The sequence below is a fragment of the Lontra canadensis genome, unplaced genomic scaffold (genome assembly GCF_010015895.1).
Source record: "Lontra canadensis isolate GAN:19392208 unplaced genomic scaffold, GSC_riverotter_1.0 scaffold1, whole genome shotgun sequence".
NCBI classification, from domain to species: domain Eukaryota; kingdom Metazoa; phylum Chordata; class Mammalia; order Carnivora; family Mustelidae; genus Lontra; species Lontra canadensis.
Genome location: NW_022630995.1, coordinates 2,058,748 through 2,079,834, shown reverse-complemented (window position 1 = coordinate 2,079,834; position 21,087 = coordinate 2,058,748). Strand labels below are relative to the sequence as shown.

The window sequence follows — 21,087 nt, the reverse complement described above, 5'->3', positions numbered from 1 at the left end:
TAATGTGCACCATTTGTTTACTAATTTACCATTATCCTCTTACAATTAGAGTAGATGCTTCATCATGGGAGGGATCCTGTCTCTGTTGTTTACTGCTGCCTGCCAGTGTCTGGCACAGAGGAGTCACTCAAATATTTGTGGAGGGAATCAATCAGTCAGTTGATTAACTAAATCATTCACACATAGGCACTTAGCAGAGAGAATCTGGTGCCAGGAGACACTCTATCTACGGGTAAGGAAGAAGTAGAGAAACAAGGCATTGAAATTCTGGCAGAAGTAGAACCAACTATTTTTCCAAAACAGCTAAGAAACCTTTAAAGAAGTAAATTACCTGTCCCTATCAAGTGAGAGGGTTGCTTTGCATTCCTGTATGTGGAAATACATCAGAATCGAGAGGTAAGGAATAGAGTCTTTAAAAATTTGACTCGAAGATTTAAGTAAGTAGGGGCTGAATACTGGAGAGGCTGCCTGGGGAGCAGTGTGACCGGGTGACGTGTGTCGTTGGCTTTCGACAGTCCTTATGTGCATTGACCTTTCTGAAACCCAGCTTCTCTGGTTCAATTTATTTTTTTTTTAAGTAAGTCTTGTTCCTTATTATGAGATATAAGTCTAATGTATAAATCTTATAAAATACAGAAGAAAAAGACCCACGATTATATTACCTGGCTACTATCATCACCGTTAACCAAGTGATCTCATAAAAAGGAGTGTTCATTAGGACTGTGATTTTTGTCCCTCTGCTGTGTCCTCAGACCTACGCGTGCCTGGGGCAGTGCGTTCATTAAGACACGCATTAACTAGTTCTCTGCACTGTTGTTACCCACTAGAATAAGAGGATTCCCCCTCCTCCCTTTGATCTTTACGGGTCCTCAGAAAGAAAAATGTGTGTTTGTACGTTTTTATTAGCCCTTCTTCACTGTCTTTGGCTTTGACTCATGGATTGAGTTTTTCAATATTTCCAGGCACACTTTAAAATCTCTGACTCTTCTTCCTAAATGCAAAACTGAGCACAGACTTTACAAGAGACAGGCCAAGCAGAATGCAGAAGAGGGCAACTTTCCAGATCTCGCATTTTATGATCCATTTAGCAATCTGAGCATCCGCCTGAATTTTAAATAGCAGGGCTGAAGATTGACTCTCAGTCAGCTTGAGTTCTGCTGGGACACCTGGCTTTCTCCCACCCCCCGGAGAGAAGCTCCACGAGCTCTACTCGGTTTCCGGGATGGATGCATCGCTGGTGTTTTTCCTTTATCACATCAGATTTTCTTCTGCCTTTCTTTCCCCCTTTCTCAAGGCACATCTCCTTCCTCACTGAGAAAGTTTCTATGTATTGAAACAAATTTCATGTTACTTTTTATTATACCGTTTTTAACGTAGTAACTGACAATTAAATAAACAAAAATATCTTGGTTTTGTATCTTTCAAAGTTGAAAAAGCTCCAGCTCTTACTCAGGTTAGAACTTGCCTATAAATCACCAGAGAAAAGTCGTTATTGCTGGTTTCACCTGAGTCGTGTGGCTTTTCTCTATGTCCACTTTGATAACTACTGGGTAGAAAGGAAGAAAATCTCATTACTTAAAAATCCAAACTAAATAAATCATAGAAGAATAATTATATACTACATTTATATATTTTACTAGTTTTGAGATTGAGTAACTTTACACTTTGTCGATTTAGCTAAGCCAGAAATAGAATGTTTCCCAGGATTCCCTCCTCTGTATGGTTCTGAGTTAGGCTTTGGACGCAGAAGAAATCTGCATAAGATCTGAAATGCCGAAAATGTTGCCGTCATGCAAGACCAAGCTACTGTGGCGGCTTACGAAGTCTTGCTTGTTGCTGGTCACTGAGCAGCCAGGTCTGTGGTTCCTCCAGCTCCAGCCAGATCGGCCCGTCAGCATCTGCAAATCCCAAGCGAGGTGGACTGGAAGAGTACCAGCTCATCCCACAGGCCCCCCATATGATCAAGCTGGCAACCGTGAAAGAGAGAGGCCGGTTCCAGTTTGTCCTCCCAAGTCTGGGGAGTTGTTTATGCGGCTACTCTGCTCATGCACAGTCACTAGGGACAATCAAAATGTAGGCCATGGTTTCAGTCTCATCTGGAGGAGCACCTGCTTCCAATCTCATCTCCGTGGTCACTGGCACGACTCAGCTCATCGCAGATGTGGGACTGAGGGCCTCACTTTGTCCCCAGATGCTGGCCAGTGGCTCCTTCAGTTACTCTCCACATGGGCCTTTCCAGAGACGCTCATATCATGGTGGCTGGTTTCCATCAGCGCAAGCAAATGAGAGGGCAAGGGGGTGACAGGGGAGAAGCAGAGTCACTTTGTAACCTACTCTTAGAACTGACACCCCATCATCTGGATTACAATGTTTGTTAGAAGGAAGTCACTAGGCTCAGTCCACACTCAGAGAAGAGGATTATAAAAGGCCATGAATGCTGTAAACAGGGATCACTGAAAGCCATCTTTGGAGCTATCATACCTTTTCAGATCAAAAGGCCTTCTGAGCATGTTAAGTATGTGTTGTGCACACCCACTCTTTACAAAGAAAAACAACTTAAAGAAAAAAGATTTATTGATTTATTTGACAGACAGAGATCACATGTTGGCCGAGAGGCAGGCAGAGAGAGAGGGGGAAGCAGGCTCCCCACCGAGCAGAGAGCCCGATGCAGGGCTTTATCCCAGGACCCTGGGATCATGACCTGAACTGAAGACAGAGGCTTTAACCCACTGAGCCACCCTGCTGCCCCAAAACAACAACTCTTAAGAATCACTTTCTCTATCGCACCTTCACAGGAAGATGTGGGGTACAGCCTTTGTCTAATAGAGTGATCACAGATTTAAAAATAGGAAACTCACAAAGTTTTTAAGGAAAACATGGCAGCTTAGAATGAAGATCTAGAGACAGACAAATGGAAAAAGTCGTTTCAACCACCAAACAGCAGGAAACAGACTAGGAAGTCTGTGCAGCTGCAAACAGCAGCCATATCTCACAGAAAGGGAAGGATGACTCAAAAGGCAGAACCAGGACTCTACACAATGAGGTCAAGAGTCACGGAGAACAACTTGTGGGGAGTGTGACTCAGCCCAAAGCAGAGGAAAGGTACTATGTGTCAGACCAGATTTCAGAATTCAATGGACTCGTGACCGCTTCCTGCCTCCCATCTTTTCCCTCTCTGAATGCGAGTATCCGTCGTGGTTATCCTTGGATGGTTTCACCACTTAAGGTTGGAAGTGTGCTAATAGATGACTTCGTCACTCAGTTCACAGGCTTCCAGGACTAAAAGAATATATCCACAGAATTATAACTGAGGATTCTTATCCACACCTGAATGGATTTGGATGGACAGAATCTAGGTCTTAAGCTTGAACCTGATACTGTAATTAAATTGTATTTTTAGGGAGGCTCTTGGGAGGGAATGTTTTGTTGCCCATGCAGTAATATGATTCATCTGTGACCAGAAAGTGGACTGTGGCAGTTTTTAAAATTGCTTGCAAGCTCTATGAATCTCTCTTCATTAAGTCTATGTTCCTGTTCCTCAAAGCTGGGTGGGCTTCGCTTCCATCAATAGAATATGGCGGAAGTGATGTTATGTGATTCAAGGCTGGTCTGTAAAGGATTAAAAGCTTCTCCCTTGTTTCCTAGAATATCTGTTCTTGGAATCCTAAGCTTCTATGAAAGGAGTCTGACTAGTTTAAGAACACCAGCATGTGAGGATTCCAAGCTGTGGAGAGGACATATGCAGGCGCTCTGGTCAGGCGTCCTCTTCTTCGAGTGGTCTCAGCCTGGGCTGCAGAGAGTGGATGACAAGGCTTTAGGTGACTCTAGCTCCCAGCTATGGATTCACCCCAGGCTCTGAGTCTTTTCACATGATATCCCCGATATTGTGGTGTAGAGACAAGCCATCTTCACCACGTGTCTGAATTCCTGACCCATAGAATTTATGGTAATCATAAAATGGTTGTTCAAAGCAACAAAGTTTCAGTTGCTTAGAGCTGGGACTAAGCCATGAAAAAACCACAATGGCAAAATCATGAAGGAAATGCATATTTGAAGCCAATGTTTAGCTTTGAGGGCAATTGACAGTGAGTATGTTTATAATTATTTTACAATTTGTGTGAATGACATGATGGACGTAAATACTCCTAGCACAATGCCTAGCAATAAAGAACAAGGGTTTTTTATCATGCCGAAAGAAATATATGTATGTATTTATTTCCAAATGGTTATTGTCAATGGCCTACAAGTAATAATACTCTGGCCCAATGCCCCAAAGCTTTACATGTATATCTCCAGTTTACAGATGGATGAAGATGTGGTTTATCATTTACACAAATCTGGGCAGAGCTAGAATTCAAACCCAGGTCTCTTTAACTCGAAATCTCTTAGGTTTTTTTTTTTTATATTCCTCTCCTTCCACTTTCATATTTAGAGAAAAGATTAAGAAACTAGAATTATGAAAAGTTGCCCCCACAGAGAAGAGACTCAAGACTGAAAACATAATTTTGTACTTGGAAAAGAGAACAGGAATGATTTGATGATTAGGAATATGATGCGTTTGCATATTGGGGGACTAGGAATATGATAGGTCCTGTATTTTTGAAGAATATATTTACATACATATATCCTTATTTCATAAAAAAATTAGAATTTAGAAAATAGGTGAGCTCTTAATAAAGCACTTCATTTTGGTAAGTATTAACCCTTCATTGTACATACTAAAGTTTAATCTTCATGATTTAAAAGAAAAAGATAAATACTGGATTTAATTGGAATAACAATACATATAGATATCAACAACACATAGGTCCAGGGTTAAATGGTTATTAAGACCCTTTTAATTCTAATAGAGACAGTAACAGTAGCTCCCTCCTTTGCAGCACTTATTATCTCACAGATGTCCACAAAGGACCAGGTATCTCTCTGAATCCCTGAGACAGACCTCTAAAGCAGGTGCTACTTTACTACGTCTTCTTCTGCAGGTGAGAAAGCTAGTTAGTAGTCTACTCAAAGAAGTGAACTCAGTTTCCCAAACTCACTCAGCTAGGAAAGAGTGGAATTGGAATTACAGGATGGTTCAATTTCTCAGTTCTTCATCTTTATGAAGTACTCTAAAGGAAACAAAATAAAATCACATGTGGAGATGACATACTGATATGGCCAATCACAGGCAAAATAAAACTGTAGTACTCAATGTTGGTTTTTATTTGTATATCTGTAAGTCTTTTTTGAATTATAATTCTTGACCTCCTCTGAGAATATCATTGCTGTTATAACTGTAGAGTTCTAATATCCATCCAATGCATAAGTTTTCTACATTTATAGGTGGGTAATTTAAAAATATATACATGGAAAAACATACAATGCTTACAAACCAAATGCAAATAAAAATCTTTAAAAATCTTAGAAATTCATTAAGCAGGTTGTGTTGATCCTATTAAAAATGGTTCATCTATGTACAGTACATAATCTTTTAAAAATACTACTCCAGGAAACAAAAATTCTTTGGTTCAGCAAAAGGATTCTCTAAATGTGGAAATTCAATTTGTTAAGGATGCACCCTCTTGGGTTGGGCCTCACTTAACTGCTTTGACTCTTCAGGAAGCATACAGCTGACTGTTTTGGAATGCTGAAAATATGGGTGGAGAGTGGGTAGAAGTTGCTTTTCCCGTAGAACATTCGTATGTGAAAATATAACCAGAAGCTTGAATAATGCAGGAACTTCGATGTTATTTTTACTCTGCCAGATCAAAAAGATACAAAGAAAGTCTACTTCCATCCATTTGGTGGGTTCACGGTCGATGCCTGACAACATTCTCTAGTGAAGTTCTTCGGCGCTGGTACCCAGTGCCATTGAAACTAGTCTATTCATCATCTGGAAGATTGTGAGGAGACAGGAGGGCATGGGCTGGATGTCCCTTTTACCAAAGTCCCATCACTTCCCCGAGGCTTGCCTACCTTACAAATCTAAAATTATAAACACATTTGTGACTCAAATCTCTTTAAAAAGAGTTATTGATGCAACAGTGATTACAGGGCATCAACATGAGCCAATGAAATTTTCATTAAAAATTAACTGTGGTTATTCTGTATTCTTGAATTATTAATGGCAACAAACACAGAACTGGCCAAAATATCTCAGTTTTGAAGAGTCAGCAACCTTACCTATGAGAAGTTATTCTCCTCCATATTTAATGGGAAAGAGAAGCCTTCACAATTTTGTGCCTGCGTGTTTTCTACTTTGATTGTGAAAATATTTAATATATGAGACAAAACCCTACCAAAGGCCTATCACTTGACCCCACATTATAACTACCTTTAGCAAGGCTTTCAGAAAGTCTCTGATGTATCACAGCTGGCACAGGAGAATGAAAAATATTTTTTGCTTTATTTTTTCAAAGTTCCCCATTGGAATATGATTACTGGCTGGGTGAGATAACTCATTTATTCTTGGAAGTGGCACCATTGACTAATACTTAAACTTACCTTTCCCCAGACTAGTATTAGATGCATGTTAATATGTTTCTAGGAATGCAGGGCAAAATCAAGAGCTTATATCGACTATGCAAGTTTCTGCAGACCACGGCTTTAAGATGCCGCAATGCTTACATGGAATTGTTGAGAGCAGGAGAAGTCTTCCAAAGTTCAACCTTGTTCTTCTTTCCATTTGCGTGACTTAGTTGCTCAAAGGCAAGACACTTTTTAAACCTTATTAGGACTCAAAGGAGACAAGTATGATTGGGATGGAGCAATAGAATGCAGAGAAAATGATGCCCCATCAACAAAAATGGTTCTGACTGTTGAGAGGGGAAGAGAATGGCCTCCAACATTTGAGAAGAGCAAAGAATAGAATACATGAATAATTCAGAGCATCTAAATGAGACATTATAGCTTGGAACCACCTTTATATCCACACTGTCCACCCAGCTCAGGGGCAGGGAATTTTCTTCCCTAATGGTCTCCCCAGAGACATCATAATACTCCAAAGAGAGAAGCGATCACTGCTGGATTATTGGTCCTTAGAGTCCTCTTCCGGATGTAGAGACAATAATCATCTTTTCTTCGGTCAAAAGTCTTTATCCCAGCCTGACAGCTCATCCGGAGGCACTCCTTTTTCAGGAGGATACTTGTCGAAGTAGCTGTGGTCTGTGGGTCCACTGAGCTAACAGAGTAGGAATTAAGCCAAAGGTGAGGATAATGTTATTATATACAGGTCATGATTTTTATATCTGAACACTGTTTATATACGGTAACCACTGGAAAGTCACAAGTAAGGAGACAAGATGACCAACTATCATTTCTGAGTCACACTCTCAGTCTCTGAGGTTCCCCCTTTAGACCACATGGATCCAGTCACTGCATTACATTCCACAGAGGTTACCTGGCTTGAGGAGGTAAATCCAAAAGAAAAGGAGACAGAAATGGTATCTAGTTTTTTTTTTTTCCAGATTGAAAAACACTTTAAAAGCAAGTATTTTTAAAAAATTAAAATTTAGAGCGCCTGGGTGGTTCAGTCGGTTAAGCATCTGCCTTCAGCTCAGGTCATGATCTCAGGGTCCTGGGACCGAGCTCCGCACCAGGCTCTCTGCTCATCGAGGAGTCTGCTTCTCCCTCTGCCTCTGCTCCTGTGCATGCTCTGTGCTCTCTCTTTCTCAGATAAATAAAATCTTTGAAAAAAATTGGAGTCTGCCACTTTTAAATCTTTTTTCTACTTTATAAAAGTTTCTCACTGACCTTGAATTTCTATATGGTTAATTGACCCATATAAATTTTCCAGGATGCCAAAGGGTCAGTTCAAAATATTATTGACCCTGTTCAAAGAGTGAAATGATTCTGAAATTAAACTATTTTGCAAATCAGGTGATTTTCAATTCTTTGCTTTCAAACAAATTTTAAAAGTATCTGATTGAATTTTCATCTGATAGATAGTGAAAATACTACTTATGACAAATCATAATGTGTTTTTTCAGAGAGTGGGGAGATCACTCAGAAGGCATTCAAAGTGGCATTGCTTTTATAAAACCCTCCACTCCCAGTTATTTATGTGAACACAACTTTCAGCACTAAATGGCCATATAATTTTAAAAAGGAATAAAATTGACGTGGAACCTGATCCCATTTTTTAATAAGTAACATTTCTCTCCTGGTACATAAATAATTTCTTTTCAAGAAATAATTGTTGAATACTTGCTTTAAAACTTTGCAACGTATTTCTGTTGTTTCATATTCCATGTTATAAAAATGTAATTACAACTGAATCCAGAAGAAATATGTGTGTTGTCACAGAATTCCTATTGTCAGAGAATTTTAAAATTTAGAAAACTATAATTGAAACCCATTTAAAGAATAATCAAATACTAGCATCCATAAAAATATTTTTATGTAAGATGAAACTCTTTTGGGAAAATGGGATGGAAATACAAAAATATAAATTCAGAGAGGAAAAGAAATTATGTAATTTTACTGTCTGTATATTTTAAATGGCTAATGGGCATCCGATCTCACCAGTGTTTAGATTACACTACATATATTGAAAGGAATAACATTTTACTTTAAAATGTCAATATTCGGGGCACCTGGGTGGCTCAGTGGGTTAATGCCTCTGCCTTTGGCTCAGGTTATGATCTTAGGGTCCTGGGATCCAGCCCCACATCAGGCTCTCTGCTCAGCGGGGAGCCTTCTTCCCCTCTCTCTCTCTGCCTGCCTCTCTGCCCCTTGTGATCTCTGTCAAATAAATAAATAAAATCTCTAAAACATAAATAAATAAATAAATAAATGATAAAATATCAATATTTACAATGTACTAAAAATCACATCCTTCGCAACAATTAAAAGATATGATGAAAAATTGAGATGTCAACCTAAAAATGGTTTTAAAATTCCTTTAAGAGTCTATAGGGTGCTGACTGAGATCACCACTGAGTCCTTTGTCGCCCGCCACCCCAAGTTAGCGGATGTTCTGTTTTCTCTCAAGCTGTCCAACCAGCAACAGGTGGCGAGCACCCCAAAAGTGGCCACCCCAAATTGAGACTGCTGTAAAATTCACTTGGGATTTTGAAAACAGTACAGAAAAATGAATGTGACATCTCATTAATATTTTATGTTGATTGTATAACAAAATGACAATTTTCCGATATATTGTAATAATTAAAATTAATTTCACCTTTCAATTCACCTGTGGCTAACTAGAAAATTTCAAATCATGGCACAATTCATATTCTATTTCTAGAGCCCAGTGTGTACCGGAGCAACACGGACTGTCTGCAGACTCAGATTTTCCTGTAATTAGTTCCTGAGAACTGAACTGATCTCCGTCAAATAAGAGATACTGTTTAGTTCCTATAATCACAATTGCTAAGACATTTTCACTTAATTTAAAAAAAAATTAAAAATCTAAAATGTGGTACATAAAAACACATCCGTATTCTGTTTATGAAAATAAAAACTAGAAAAAGTTAAGAAAGTAATATAGCAGATACCATACCTCTCTCTGCAAAGGTGATGGAAGGTTCCGTGCTTTCAGTCCCTCCCAATTAAAACCATTTAACCACCTGAGAAGTAAAAACAGTACAGAAGAATATTACTTGCCTGATAAACTGTCAGGGTGCCAACTTACCTGTTAGTCTGTTTTGCTGCCCTCTCCCTGACCTCAACAGTGCAGGTGCAAATGGTGGGGGAGGGGAGGAGGAGAGGGGAAAATGCATAACCATGCTAGTTGTCTGGTCTCACGTTAAACCCATGCCCACTAGCCGCAATACTGCCCAGCAATAGGTCTAGATTTCCCTGTTGTCCCACTCACTGTCACACTCCCTTAGACTCATATTCATACTTTGTCCTCTCTCCTTAGACTTCCAGAAACTACCCCCCATCCTCACTCCCAAATGATGACCCAACTTCTTATTTCACTGAGAAAACTGGGCTGGCACAATCTTCTACCAGTCTCTCCGTCGGCCTGTCCACATCCGTGTGCTCCCTTCTTTGGGAGCAAAGAAGTCTTTGCTTCTGGGGAAGGTCGGCTCAGCTCTCCATACTTGATCCTGTGGACTCCTCGCCAAGGGCATGCTCCTGCTGTTCTCCTCTCTCTTGACTCCTCGAGGTCCACCCGCTAGATCCTTCCCATCAGTATGAAGACATTTTATTTCTTCCAACCACAAAGTAACCTCTCTTGACCTGAGCTCCTATCCAACTTTCACTTTGTTTCTCTCCTCCCACAGGAGGAAAACCCTTGGAGGTTATCCAGTCACTCTACTTACCCGTTTCTCTGACCACACTGCCATCAGCATCCACCCTCCACTCCCGTGGAGCCCCTCAATTCTCAGTTTTTGCCTTGCCTCAGCTAGGAGCACTGGCCGCCGTTCACTGTCTACACGTCCTGGAGCACTTTTCTCACTTGGCTTCCAGACACGTTATTCTGCCTTCTTGGGTGCTTTCCCTCTATTTCCCACTGCCTTTTCCACAGGAAGCTGGTGTGCTCCAAGGCTCAGTCCTTGGATCTTCTTTTCTCAACTGCTCTCACTTCCTGGGTCATCTCAATCAGTCTCGTGACTTTAGACAGCATTTATATATCTGGTGGTTACTATTTCTATTTCCAATAAAGACCTCCCCATTGCTTCCCAAGCTAATAGCTACAGCTGTTATTCCTCATCTCCCAAGTGGGTGTCTATCCTGCATCCAGCATGTATCTGGCCCACACTGGAGCTCCAAGTGTTCCCCGAGGCACTGGCCTTCACTCTTGCACTTGTTCAAACCAAGGACGTTGAAGTTATCCTTTCTCTCACTCCCTAACTCAGTCCATACTCAAATCTTGTCAATGTTACCTTCAAAATCTGAATTCAGGATTGGAAAAATTCTCATCACCCTCACTCTACCAGCATGGGCCAAGCCACTACTATTCCTCCCTTGTGTTACTGTAATAACCACCTAATGGGTCCTCCTGCTTTTGTCCATGAGAAATAACCAAGCAGCAAGTGTGAACATTTAAAACACAAGTCAGGTCACATCAAGCCTTTGTTCAAAAACCCCCCAGTGCATTTTGCTCAGTATGAAAGGCAAAGCCTTTACTAGAAACCCTAAGGCCTTGTACATCACCCTTTCCACCACCATGGCACCCCCAGCTCACCACTGTCCTACTTTCTTTCCTCCCTCCCTCCTCACCATTCCTCCAACAAGCTAGAGGTGCTCTCACATTCATAACTTGCACTCAAAGTTAGATGGTTCTTTCCCCAGATTGTCACAGGGTTTGTTCCCCCCAACACCTTCAGGTCTTTTCTCAAAGGTCATTTTCTTAATGAGACCTTCTTTGACTATCCAGAGTACTATTTCACCGGCCCCCCACTTCCTAACCCCCTCCCTGCTCTAGTTTTCTCTTTAGCTCTTACTGCTCTCGGATGTGTCTGCCATATTCTGTACTTAGTTATGCTGTTGATTCTGCTGCCCCACTAGAATGGTAGCTCCACGAGGGGAGGATCTTCATCTGTTTCCTTTCCTTCTGTGTCCCTCACATGTGGAGCAGGACTCGTCATCAAACCAGGCTCAATAAATGTCTTTTGAATACCTGAATGACCCTGCAGGAGAACACACTGTGCAGAATCTCTTACTCTCACATCCTAGAACATCACACGACCTTAACGGTGATGCTCCTACTGATCCGTACGCAAAAAGCTCCAAGATAAAAAGGTGTCTTACAGTAATCTGTAAGGAGGTTAAGCTGATAATCAGATGAAGTTTCTTTCATTTATTTGCTTCCACATCATTAATCTAAAAGAAATGATCTGGTCTTTAGGACACACTTCAAACTTGGTGGGCTGGAAATCTAACAGCAGAAGTGGACGTAAAAAATGTATTCTGTCTCTCAGGATCTTAGAAGGAACATGGAATAGTACTGTTCTATACCCACTGATATTTTCTACTGGGACACTGAGGTCAAGTCTGCTAGCTAACAAAATTTACAGAAAGTCAGTTCGGTCCCAGGCACTGGAAAAAACAAAATCCTACTTTTAAGATATTCTTATTTTGGCAGGAGGTGACAAACAAACAAACAAACAAAAACTAGTGAACAAAATTAATTTCAGATACTAGTAAGTACTAGAAAGATAAGGGAGAATAAAGTGGTGGCTGATGACTGGGATGGGACGGGTTGAGAGTGGCTAGAATGAAGACAAAGGGATAGCCATGGGAAGACTTGTGAGATATTTATCTATCTATCTATCACCCTTAAGGCTAGATATAGGTATAGATATATCTCCATATTCTTTATCCCGGGGCCTCATAAATGGAAGGAAGTGACAGAAATGAGCTGAAGTGTGGTGAATGGAGCAGAAACTAGAAAAAAAAATAATAAGGTATCTGAGAACTGGCCAGAGGCCAGTCCATGCAGTCCTTGTGGAACACAGTATGGAATCAGGATTTTACACTTAATGGGAAGCCATTAGAAGGTTCTAAGGAAATGGTGGGATCTAAGCACATTTCCAAAAGATGATTCTGGCTGCGATGTGAAGCATTTGACCACAGGCGCCGTGAGGGCAGCATAGTGGCAGGGGTGTGAGGCCAAGCACCGGGGAATGTGGGTGGCTCTCCCACTCCTGTCAGCCATGCTGAAAATGTTGCCCTTCCATCTTTTCTAATCTCTTCTCACCCCTGGAGTTGGTTTCTGTTCAGTCTTTGACTGATTCCCCGTTCCAGGTCTAAGCTTAGCAAGAGAAAAAGCACTATAAACAGAGGGAAGGCTCTAGTACATTCCATTTCAGATGCCTTTCTTAACCCAAGGGGCCATTTTAGGAGGAGCTGCTGAAACACTGATCAAAGACAGAAAGTCGGACAGCAGCTCTAGCTGTAAGGCGTCCCCTGTGCTGCTACAAAACCACAGATTGCTCTCCTTGATGCACCCATCGGCTTCTCTGCATAGACTGAACCTTCATTTTTAGGGATTTCTAGGTGCACAGTCATGTGGATTCTTTCCTTTTGTCACCAAATACTGCCGCAATTTCTTTTGACATATTTTACAGTGCTCTCTGCCCAGAAGCGACTCCATAAATATTAATAAAAATCATTACTGTTACCCTACTGAATCAAAGAGCTTATACATCTCTGGCTGAGTACTTGTTACAATTTGACTTATGGCAATATTTACTTAACATGAGTGGCCATTCACTTAACACTTGGCCTTTTAACACTAACCACATTTTAAGTAACACAAGTGCCAGCATGCTTTCATGTGTAAAAAATATTCACCAAAGAAATATTAGCAGCAATGGCACATAAATTGCTTCTTCATTTTTAGAAGACTGGTAGAAGCTATTCTTGAAAGTAATTTTAGGGTGCCTGGGTGGCTCAAGTGGGTTAAGCCTCTGCCTCTGACTCAGGTCATGATCTCAGGGTCTTGGTATCAAGCCCCGCATCGGGCTCTCTGTTCCTCGGGCAGCCTGCTTCCCCCTCCCTCTCTGCCTGCCTCTCCACCTACTTGTGATCTCTCTCTCTCTGTGTCAAATAAATAAATAAAATCTTTTTTAAAAAAAAGAAAGAAAATGCAGTGGCTAGAAATATTGAAGGTAACATTAAGGCAGTTGAAACAAATTATTCCTCTATCTAGCAGGAAAGATTTAATTGCACCCTACAAATATATTATCCCTCTGTTCAGATAGGTGTTGGGAGACATGACTGGTGCCTAGTTTATCCATCAGCTGAAAAACAGGGGAGGGGAGAGCTCTGTCTGATTATGTTTAGTTAAAATGATTTAACTCAGAATGTACAAACATAACATGCCATGTTAAATTGCATTGTTTTTAAGTACAAAGTTAAAATGAATTGTTCTCTGAGAAAAAAGCATACATTTTACTTTAGAGAAGAGTGATAAAATCTGATGTCAAATTTCAGAAAGATTTTCTTTTTACTTCCAACAGTATACAGAGCAGAGAAGCTATAAGCCTTGAAGACTTACGGAAGGTTTTAGAGAACTCCTACTTAAAGACAGGGAGAAATCTATTTTTCAGGTCCCTCCCTGCCCACACACCCCCCAGCCCCCCTACCTCAGCTTTCTATCTTAAGAAACACTAGGAAAATCAGATGAAATAATGTGTGAGCTCCCTGAGCTCACTGAAAGGCACTGTGTAAATTCGGTCCATCCTACTTTTGAACTCTACCCCATGCACCGCACTCCAAATCTTCCCTTACTGTTAAGAAGAGTGGGCAACATGGGCAGTAACCTCTTTGACATCAGCCACAGCAACTTCTTTCAAGATATGTCTCCAAAGGCAGAGGAAACAAAAGTGAAAATGAACTTTTGGGACTTCATCAAGATCAAAAGCTTCTGCACAGCAAAGGAAACAGTCAACAAAACAAAGAGGCAACCCATGGAATGGGTTGTAGTGTTGCAAATGACAGTACAGACAAAGGGCTGATATCCAAGATCTATAAAGAACTCCTCAAACTCAACACCCACAAAACTGATAATCACATCAAAAAATGGGCAGAAGACATGAACACACACTTCTCCAATGAAGACATACAAATGGCTATCAGACACATGAAAAAATGTTCATCATCACTAGCCATCAGGGAGATTCAAATTAAAACCACATTGAGATACCACCTTACACCAGTTAGAATGGCCAAAATTAACAAGACAGTAAACAACGTGTGTTGGAGAGGGTTGGAGAAAGGGGATCCCTCTTACACTGTTGGTGGGAACGCAAGTTGGTGCAGCCACTTTGGAGAACAGTGTGGAGATTCCTTAAGAATTTAAAAATAGAGCTCCCCTATGACCCTGCAATTGCACTACTGGATATTTACCCCAAAGATACAGATGTAGTGAAAAGAGGGGCCATCTGTACCCCAATGTTCACAGCATCAACGGCCACATTCCCCAAACTGTGGAAAGAACCAAGATGCCCTTCAACGGACGAATGGATAAGGAAGATGTGGTCCATATACACTATGGAGTATGATGCCTCCATCAGAAAGGATGAGTACCCAACTTTTGTATCAACATGGACGGGACTGGAAGAGATTATGCTGAGTGAAATAAGCCAGGCAGAAACACTCAATTATGATATGGCTTCACTCACTTGTGGAGCATAAGGAATAACATGGAGGACATGGGGAGATGGAGAGAAGTGAGTTGTGGGAAACTGGAGGGGGAGACAAACCATGAGAGACTGTGGACTCTGAGAAACAAACTGAGGGTTTTGGCAGGGAGGGGGTTGGGGGGTTGGAAGAGCTGGTGGTGGGTATCAAGGAGGCACGGATTGCATGGAGCATTGGGTGTGGTGCATAAACAATGAATTCTGGAACACTGAAAAAAAAATAAAATGGAGAGAAAAAAAGAAGAGTGGGCAAATTAATCCCTGCAGGGAAGGAAATTCAAAATTCTTCATTACCATGCTGAGATGAGAAAATCCTTTAGCACCAATTCGCAGCGCACCCAATCACAATTTGACAGCTACATTTAAATGAGTCTCAGGTAAATAGGAAAGAAAAGATAAAACCAGAGCGTGTTAATCCAACCATCCCAGAGCAAAATGTGCAGATGCTTCCTTAATGAGCGAGAAGAGGAAAATGCATCGGAGGAAGGACTTTAGCAGACGGGACACTTGTTTGCTCAGTATCATTGTGAATAGTGTGTTTATGTGTCATTTTTATAAGAGGAAAAGAAATTGTGGTAACAACGTGGAGAAAGAGAGATAAACTGGAATCTAAGACAAATAACGAGCGTCACACTGAAGGGAAACAGAAATACTGCAAGCATTTCGATGTCTACAAAACGCAGATGCATCTGTCTGTATCGTCCTCCCTCTCTCCTGACACACCCTATGGCAAAGCCCAATATGAATTTACAATGCTGAGTTCATGGCTTTATCTCAAGGAAGTTCATCAATAGAGCAGGGCAGGCAGCCTGGGGATTTTTTTTTTTTTTTGAAGCTGCAGCACTATGTGAAGCAAAATGAATAGTTTCTATTCAGAAGCTTCTCTCCCTTTATGTCCACATGTTCTGTGTCTCAGATTCTTCTGTAGAAAATATCCAGATAGGAGTGAAATACTGAAAGGTGTTTTCATTTCTGAACATAAATAATTCAGTGTGTTCACGGGTTGTCAAGGATGAAATTCTCCAATTTAGTTTTTCTATTACCAATAGTACTATCAGTCAGTGATAGTTTTTGTATATCCTGAGCAAAATTAAAACATTTTGAGGACTGCTGGATTTAGCTAGGCATCAGTCATCAGTCATCTGAAAGGTTTGGGGGCGCCTGGGTGGCTCAGTCCACCAAGTGTCTGCCTCAGCTCAGGTCATGATCCAGGGTCCTGGGATCCAGCCCCGCATCAAGCTCCTGCTCACTGGGGAGCCTGCTTCCCCCTCTCCCTCTGCCTGCTGATCCCTCCCCGTGCTTGTGCCCTTTCTGTCTTTCCCTCTCTCCATCTCTCCCTGGGTTAAGTAAATAAATAATTAAAAAGAAAACCTGAAAGGCTTGAAGTCCACGTATGTAAACCAAATCAAAGAGGATAATTCACGGAAGATATCACTGGCTCTAAGGGCCAGCTTTAGAACCTCACAGAACTGCAAAGGTGCATGTTAGATGGTTGTATAAACCTACACTTCGTTTGAGAGACTTTGTGGAAATCAACGTACTTTACCCCAAATTTAAAATACAACACTAGGCTTCAAAATTGAGAAAGCTAGTCAAAAGAATATTACACTTAAAATAAATATGTATTACTAGCTAGAACTGAAACAGAATACTATTTAACAGTTAATTTCTCTTTAGCATTGACAACGGCAACTATATTGTACTTTAAGCGCCAAAAAACGTCAAAATTAGAACTTAATTCCTCAAAGAATCCAAGTTGATATTTTTAAACATAATAAGGGGTTCCTGGGTGGCTCAGCTGGTTGAGCGTCCAACCCTTGATCTCAGTCAGGTCTTGATCTCAGGGTTGTGAGTCTGAGCCCTGTGTTGAGCTCCACACCCAGTATGGAACCTACTTAAAAAGTAAACATAAAAATAAAAACTAAAAATAGCAAAATATAAAAAGCTAAGTCTCTATAACTTAAAGATGTGATTTTGTCACTTGTTTTAGAATTTCATCCATTCTTGATGGAATTTTCAGCATTAGAGAAATCACCTTGAGACTGATTATTATAACCACACCTAGTAAAAACAAATTAAAAATAACAACAAAAAGGAAACACTGAATATCTGTAAAGGGGCCCTTGTGATTTACAAGGTAAGCGTCAAGTACGTTTTTCTATAAATTTCTATCTTTTTCTGGGCTACGTACCTGTGTTTCTTAATGTCATTGATTCCATTCTTCAGATTTCCAAGTCTTTCTGTTGGATTTTGCCTAAAATAAAAATTTTTTGACAGGCAATTCATAATAATTATGCTTCAGTGAATTTTAAATTAAAATTTAACATTTTTTCTTTATGTATTCATTTATTCAACAATATTCATAGATTCAGAGGCTGAGTATAGGGAAATGAAAATCACATGGCTCTCTCCAGTGTGTGTGCATGTATGTGTACACACACACACACACACACACACACACACACACACCGGTGTTTTAAATGAGCTATGAAGCAGGATGCTATCTTATCAACTTTGCTGAGGAAAATAGAGAAAGCTTTAGAGAATCATTTACATCTGAGCTGGAATCTTAGAAACATGCAGAGATTTCTGCTGGCAACCCACAACTAGGTTTCATGTTCTAAATTTACTAAATGCTAATGTTTTCTTAAAAAAAAAAGTTCAAATGTGCAAAAAGAAAACAGTGACAAAGTAAAGTTTAAACACAAATTCCAAAAGTCTTCCATTCTCTAATATATTATTTTGAAGGGTAAATAGAAATTAGGAGTAATTTAAAATAAGGCCAGAGATGTACTGCTTTTTAAAATGAAGACTGACAGAAGGCAAGTAGTGACACTTTATCACCACCATTGGTTTTCTCTCAAAATAACAAGGTTGTAAATTAATTACTCCTTTATTAAACTAATGTTCTTTTTGCCCTAATACACATAAAGATGATTCCCAAATAGAAGCTGATAACTGTAGATCTCTTTTAAACTGTAAGTAGGTATTATGGCTCTGTAACATGAAGTAAACTCAAACTCCTAATGAAGAAATGATTTTCTTTGAATATAATTTAGTTGCACGAAAAGTACAAAAAGTAAATGCATGCCTAATTTTAAATTGTGTGGACACAGAAATGAGAAGACTTCACACATTCCCTAAGAACTAGGGTTTTTAATTTTTGTTCTCACCTGCAAAGCCTCCGAATCAAATCCTCAGGTCTTCTTGTGATCTTTCTGGGAAAATCCATTTTTTCAATTCCTTTGAGAATCAAATTGTAGGTCATCATCTGGTCGATCCCAGAAAAGGGAGGGCTGGAGGAAAGCCAAAACAGGACACTAGGACCAACGTGTCAGACACATTTACAAGTGACTTTCTTACCTTTTTTCCCCTTCCTCCTCCTCCATTCTCATTAGTCGTTGTATTAAAAAATCTGGATATATGCTAGAAAATAGCTGCATTGATTTCATATCACCTAACAAATGACACACATACACATACAAGTAAGTTGTCAGTTGGTGATAATCACTAAAAAGAAAAATAAAGGAGCGGACGGAGTGACAGAGGGAGGTGTGGTTTTCTGAAACCCGGATGAGGGGAAAAGCCTCTGTCATAAGCTGACAACTGAGCGGCGACATCAATGAAGAGACGTGAGGAATGAGCCACGCAGTCATCTACCAGCAAATGACGCAAGGACAGCAAGTACCAAGGCCGTGAGTCGGGGATGGCGCCAGTATTCTAGAAAAAGTGAGGAGGTCTGGGTTGCTGGGGGGAAAGTAAGGAAGCAGGAGAGAGGTAGAAGCAATGAGGGCCATATCGTGTGAAGCTAGAGGTGACGCTAAGGGCCTAGGAAAGTGCTCTGAGTCAGGTGATGGCGTTGACAGCAGTCAGAGTAAGCATTTTTTAAAAATGTCTCAAAAGTGACCCATGACGGTGCTAGCAGGGGGGTAGGAAGTCCTGGTGGCCTGAACGAGGATGGTAGAAGGGAAGGTGGTGAGATGGGGTTGGCTCCTGGATCTGTTTAGATGGTAAAGCTAATAGGAGTTGTCAGTGGGGCGAAGGTGATATGTAGGAGAAAGAAAGGATTTGAGAACAATGTGGAAGTGTTTCGACTTCTGGAATGGAGCTACAACTTTTCAAGAGAAGAAGGCCGGCATGGGGCTGAGAGTGGGAGTCCTGAGGTACAGAGCAGGTTATGAAATGTCCAAATAGAGTTGGGTTTCAAATGTCCACGCAGACCTCTGAATTTGTTAACCTGGCATTCAGGAAAGACGTCAGAGCTGGAGGTATGATTGTGGGGCATCATGAGATGGGATTTCTGGCAATGGACTTGATGGTATCAGCCAAGGAGAAAGTAGAGGGAAAAGAGATCAAGGACTGAAGTGGGCCAATGTGGAGACGTCAGGAGGATAAAGAGGATCTGGCAGTGAAAACAGAGATGGAGCCATTAGTGTGGGAAAAAAAAATGAGAGAAAGGGAGGTCCTAGAAGGCATGTGAAGAGAGTACTTCAGGGGAAGCGTTGCTAAGGTGAGTCAGAAAGCGTTGGGAGTTGACCACTGAATTTGGATAATGTTTTAACCCACACGCTTTGCTATTAAAAATACTTTATTCTATTGTGTCATTTAATTTTTGAAAATTGAAGATGACTTTCATGAACTACTCTGCTATATCCTGGCCGTGCATGAGACGCTTTGCTACTGAGTTCCCACTCAGGAATAAACTTGAAATAAGGTTGGTGTGAAAACTTTGCAACAATCTCTGTCTTGCTTGTAAAGAAAATAAGATATGGGGGGAAAATAAGAAAATGAGGTATGAAACAAAAAACACTGCTCTATTTTCCATACATCTATATTTACAATTACGTTGTGTTGTGTTTTAGTTCTTTTCCTCATTTGCATATACCTCCTGACTCTCTAGAGTTCAGGGCATTTAAAATTAACTTTTCTCATGCCCTACCCTGAAAACCTTTACAAGAACAATTCCTTAACGTCTTGACAGTTCAAAGCCACTTTAACAAACCCCAAGTTATTGGGGATTCTTTCTTCCTATTCCCTCACTTTATTTCCTTATTCCTTGTAGAAACATATCCCAGCTGATAAAGACTGAGTTGTATATTCCCTAGCAACCTACAAGAACCACCATATATTTCTTAGAAATGCAGCTGACAAATTTTGCAGGGATGAAGGAACAAGTTCTTGAAATAGAACTCCTTGTGTCCCAAAACCATAAGCAATTTTCTCTCTGAATGACATTCTGGAAAATTTCCTCTTCTTTCCTTCAAAATCTTACGCAATGACTATTTGAAAATGAATACAGATAATATAAAATACTCTTTCATATCTGTTTGCTCAATGCATGTGGACAAGGAGGTCCACTATAGCTACACGAAATCTCACATTAGAAATTTGTAGTGTAGGGGCGTCTGGGTGGCTCAGTGGGTTAAGCCTCTGCCTTCAGCTCAGGTCATGATCTCAGGGTCCTGGGATCGAGGCCCACATCGGGCTCTCTGCTCAGCGGGGAGCCTCCTCCTCCTCTCTCTCTGCCTGCCGCTCTGCCTACTTGTGATCTCTCTCTCTCTGTCAAATAAATAAATAAAATCTTTAAAAAAAGAAATTTGTAGTGTAAAAGTTCAAGATTTTATGAAATTCTTTGTAAGTATGTGTTGAGACTTGAAGCCCACCGAAGGGCTCGTGCCAGTATTTGGTATGCCAGTCCATGTGCAAATCCTCTGAAAATCTGAGAATATCTGCTTATAAGGATTTTTAAGGATGATCAAATCAGCTGATGAGAAACAGAGGAGAAAACTGAACTGTATCCCACGGGGGTGTCCACGCGTTACATTAAAAACGCACATTGTAAGGCGTCAGCATACAGTGGAAAGTGGGTCATATTTAGGGTTAGAAGATCTGGGATCAAATCCCTGATCTTAAGCCGGTAGCTCTCTGTCCTGATGTCTAATCCATAACACTGAAGTCATAAAATAATAACAATTCTTCTTTAACTTCCACACAGATCCGTGAAAAC

The 21,087-nt window shown here is 40.6% G+C and overlaps 1 protein-coding gene across 2 annotated transcripts in view; it reads right to left on the bottom strand.

Annotated features, from left to right (window-relative positions):
* Window positions 1–5,187: 5,187 nt before the first annotated feature.
* Window positions 5,188–21,087, bottom strand: part of PRKG2 (protein kinase cGMP-dependent 2) — a 95,748-nt gene continuing 79,848 nt past the window's right edge. For both annotated transcript variants that reach the window (XM_032881874.1, XM_032881965.1), the window contains exons 16-19: window positions 18,254–18,376; window positions 17,272–17,334; window positions 9,485–9,551; window positions 5,188–7,162 (exon numbers count right to left, since the gene is read on the bottom strand). In XM_032881874.1, the coding sequence (XP_032737765.1) occupies window positions 7,067–7,162; window positions 9,485–9,551; window positions 17,272–17,334; window positions 18,254–18,376 (349 nt within the window). In that variant the 3' untranslated portion in view covers window positions 5,188–7,066. The remainder of the gene's footprint in view (window positions 7,163–9,484; window positions 9,552–17,271; window positions 17,335–18,253; window positions 18,377–21,087) is intronic.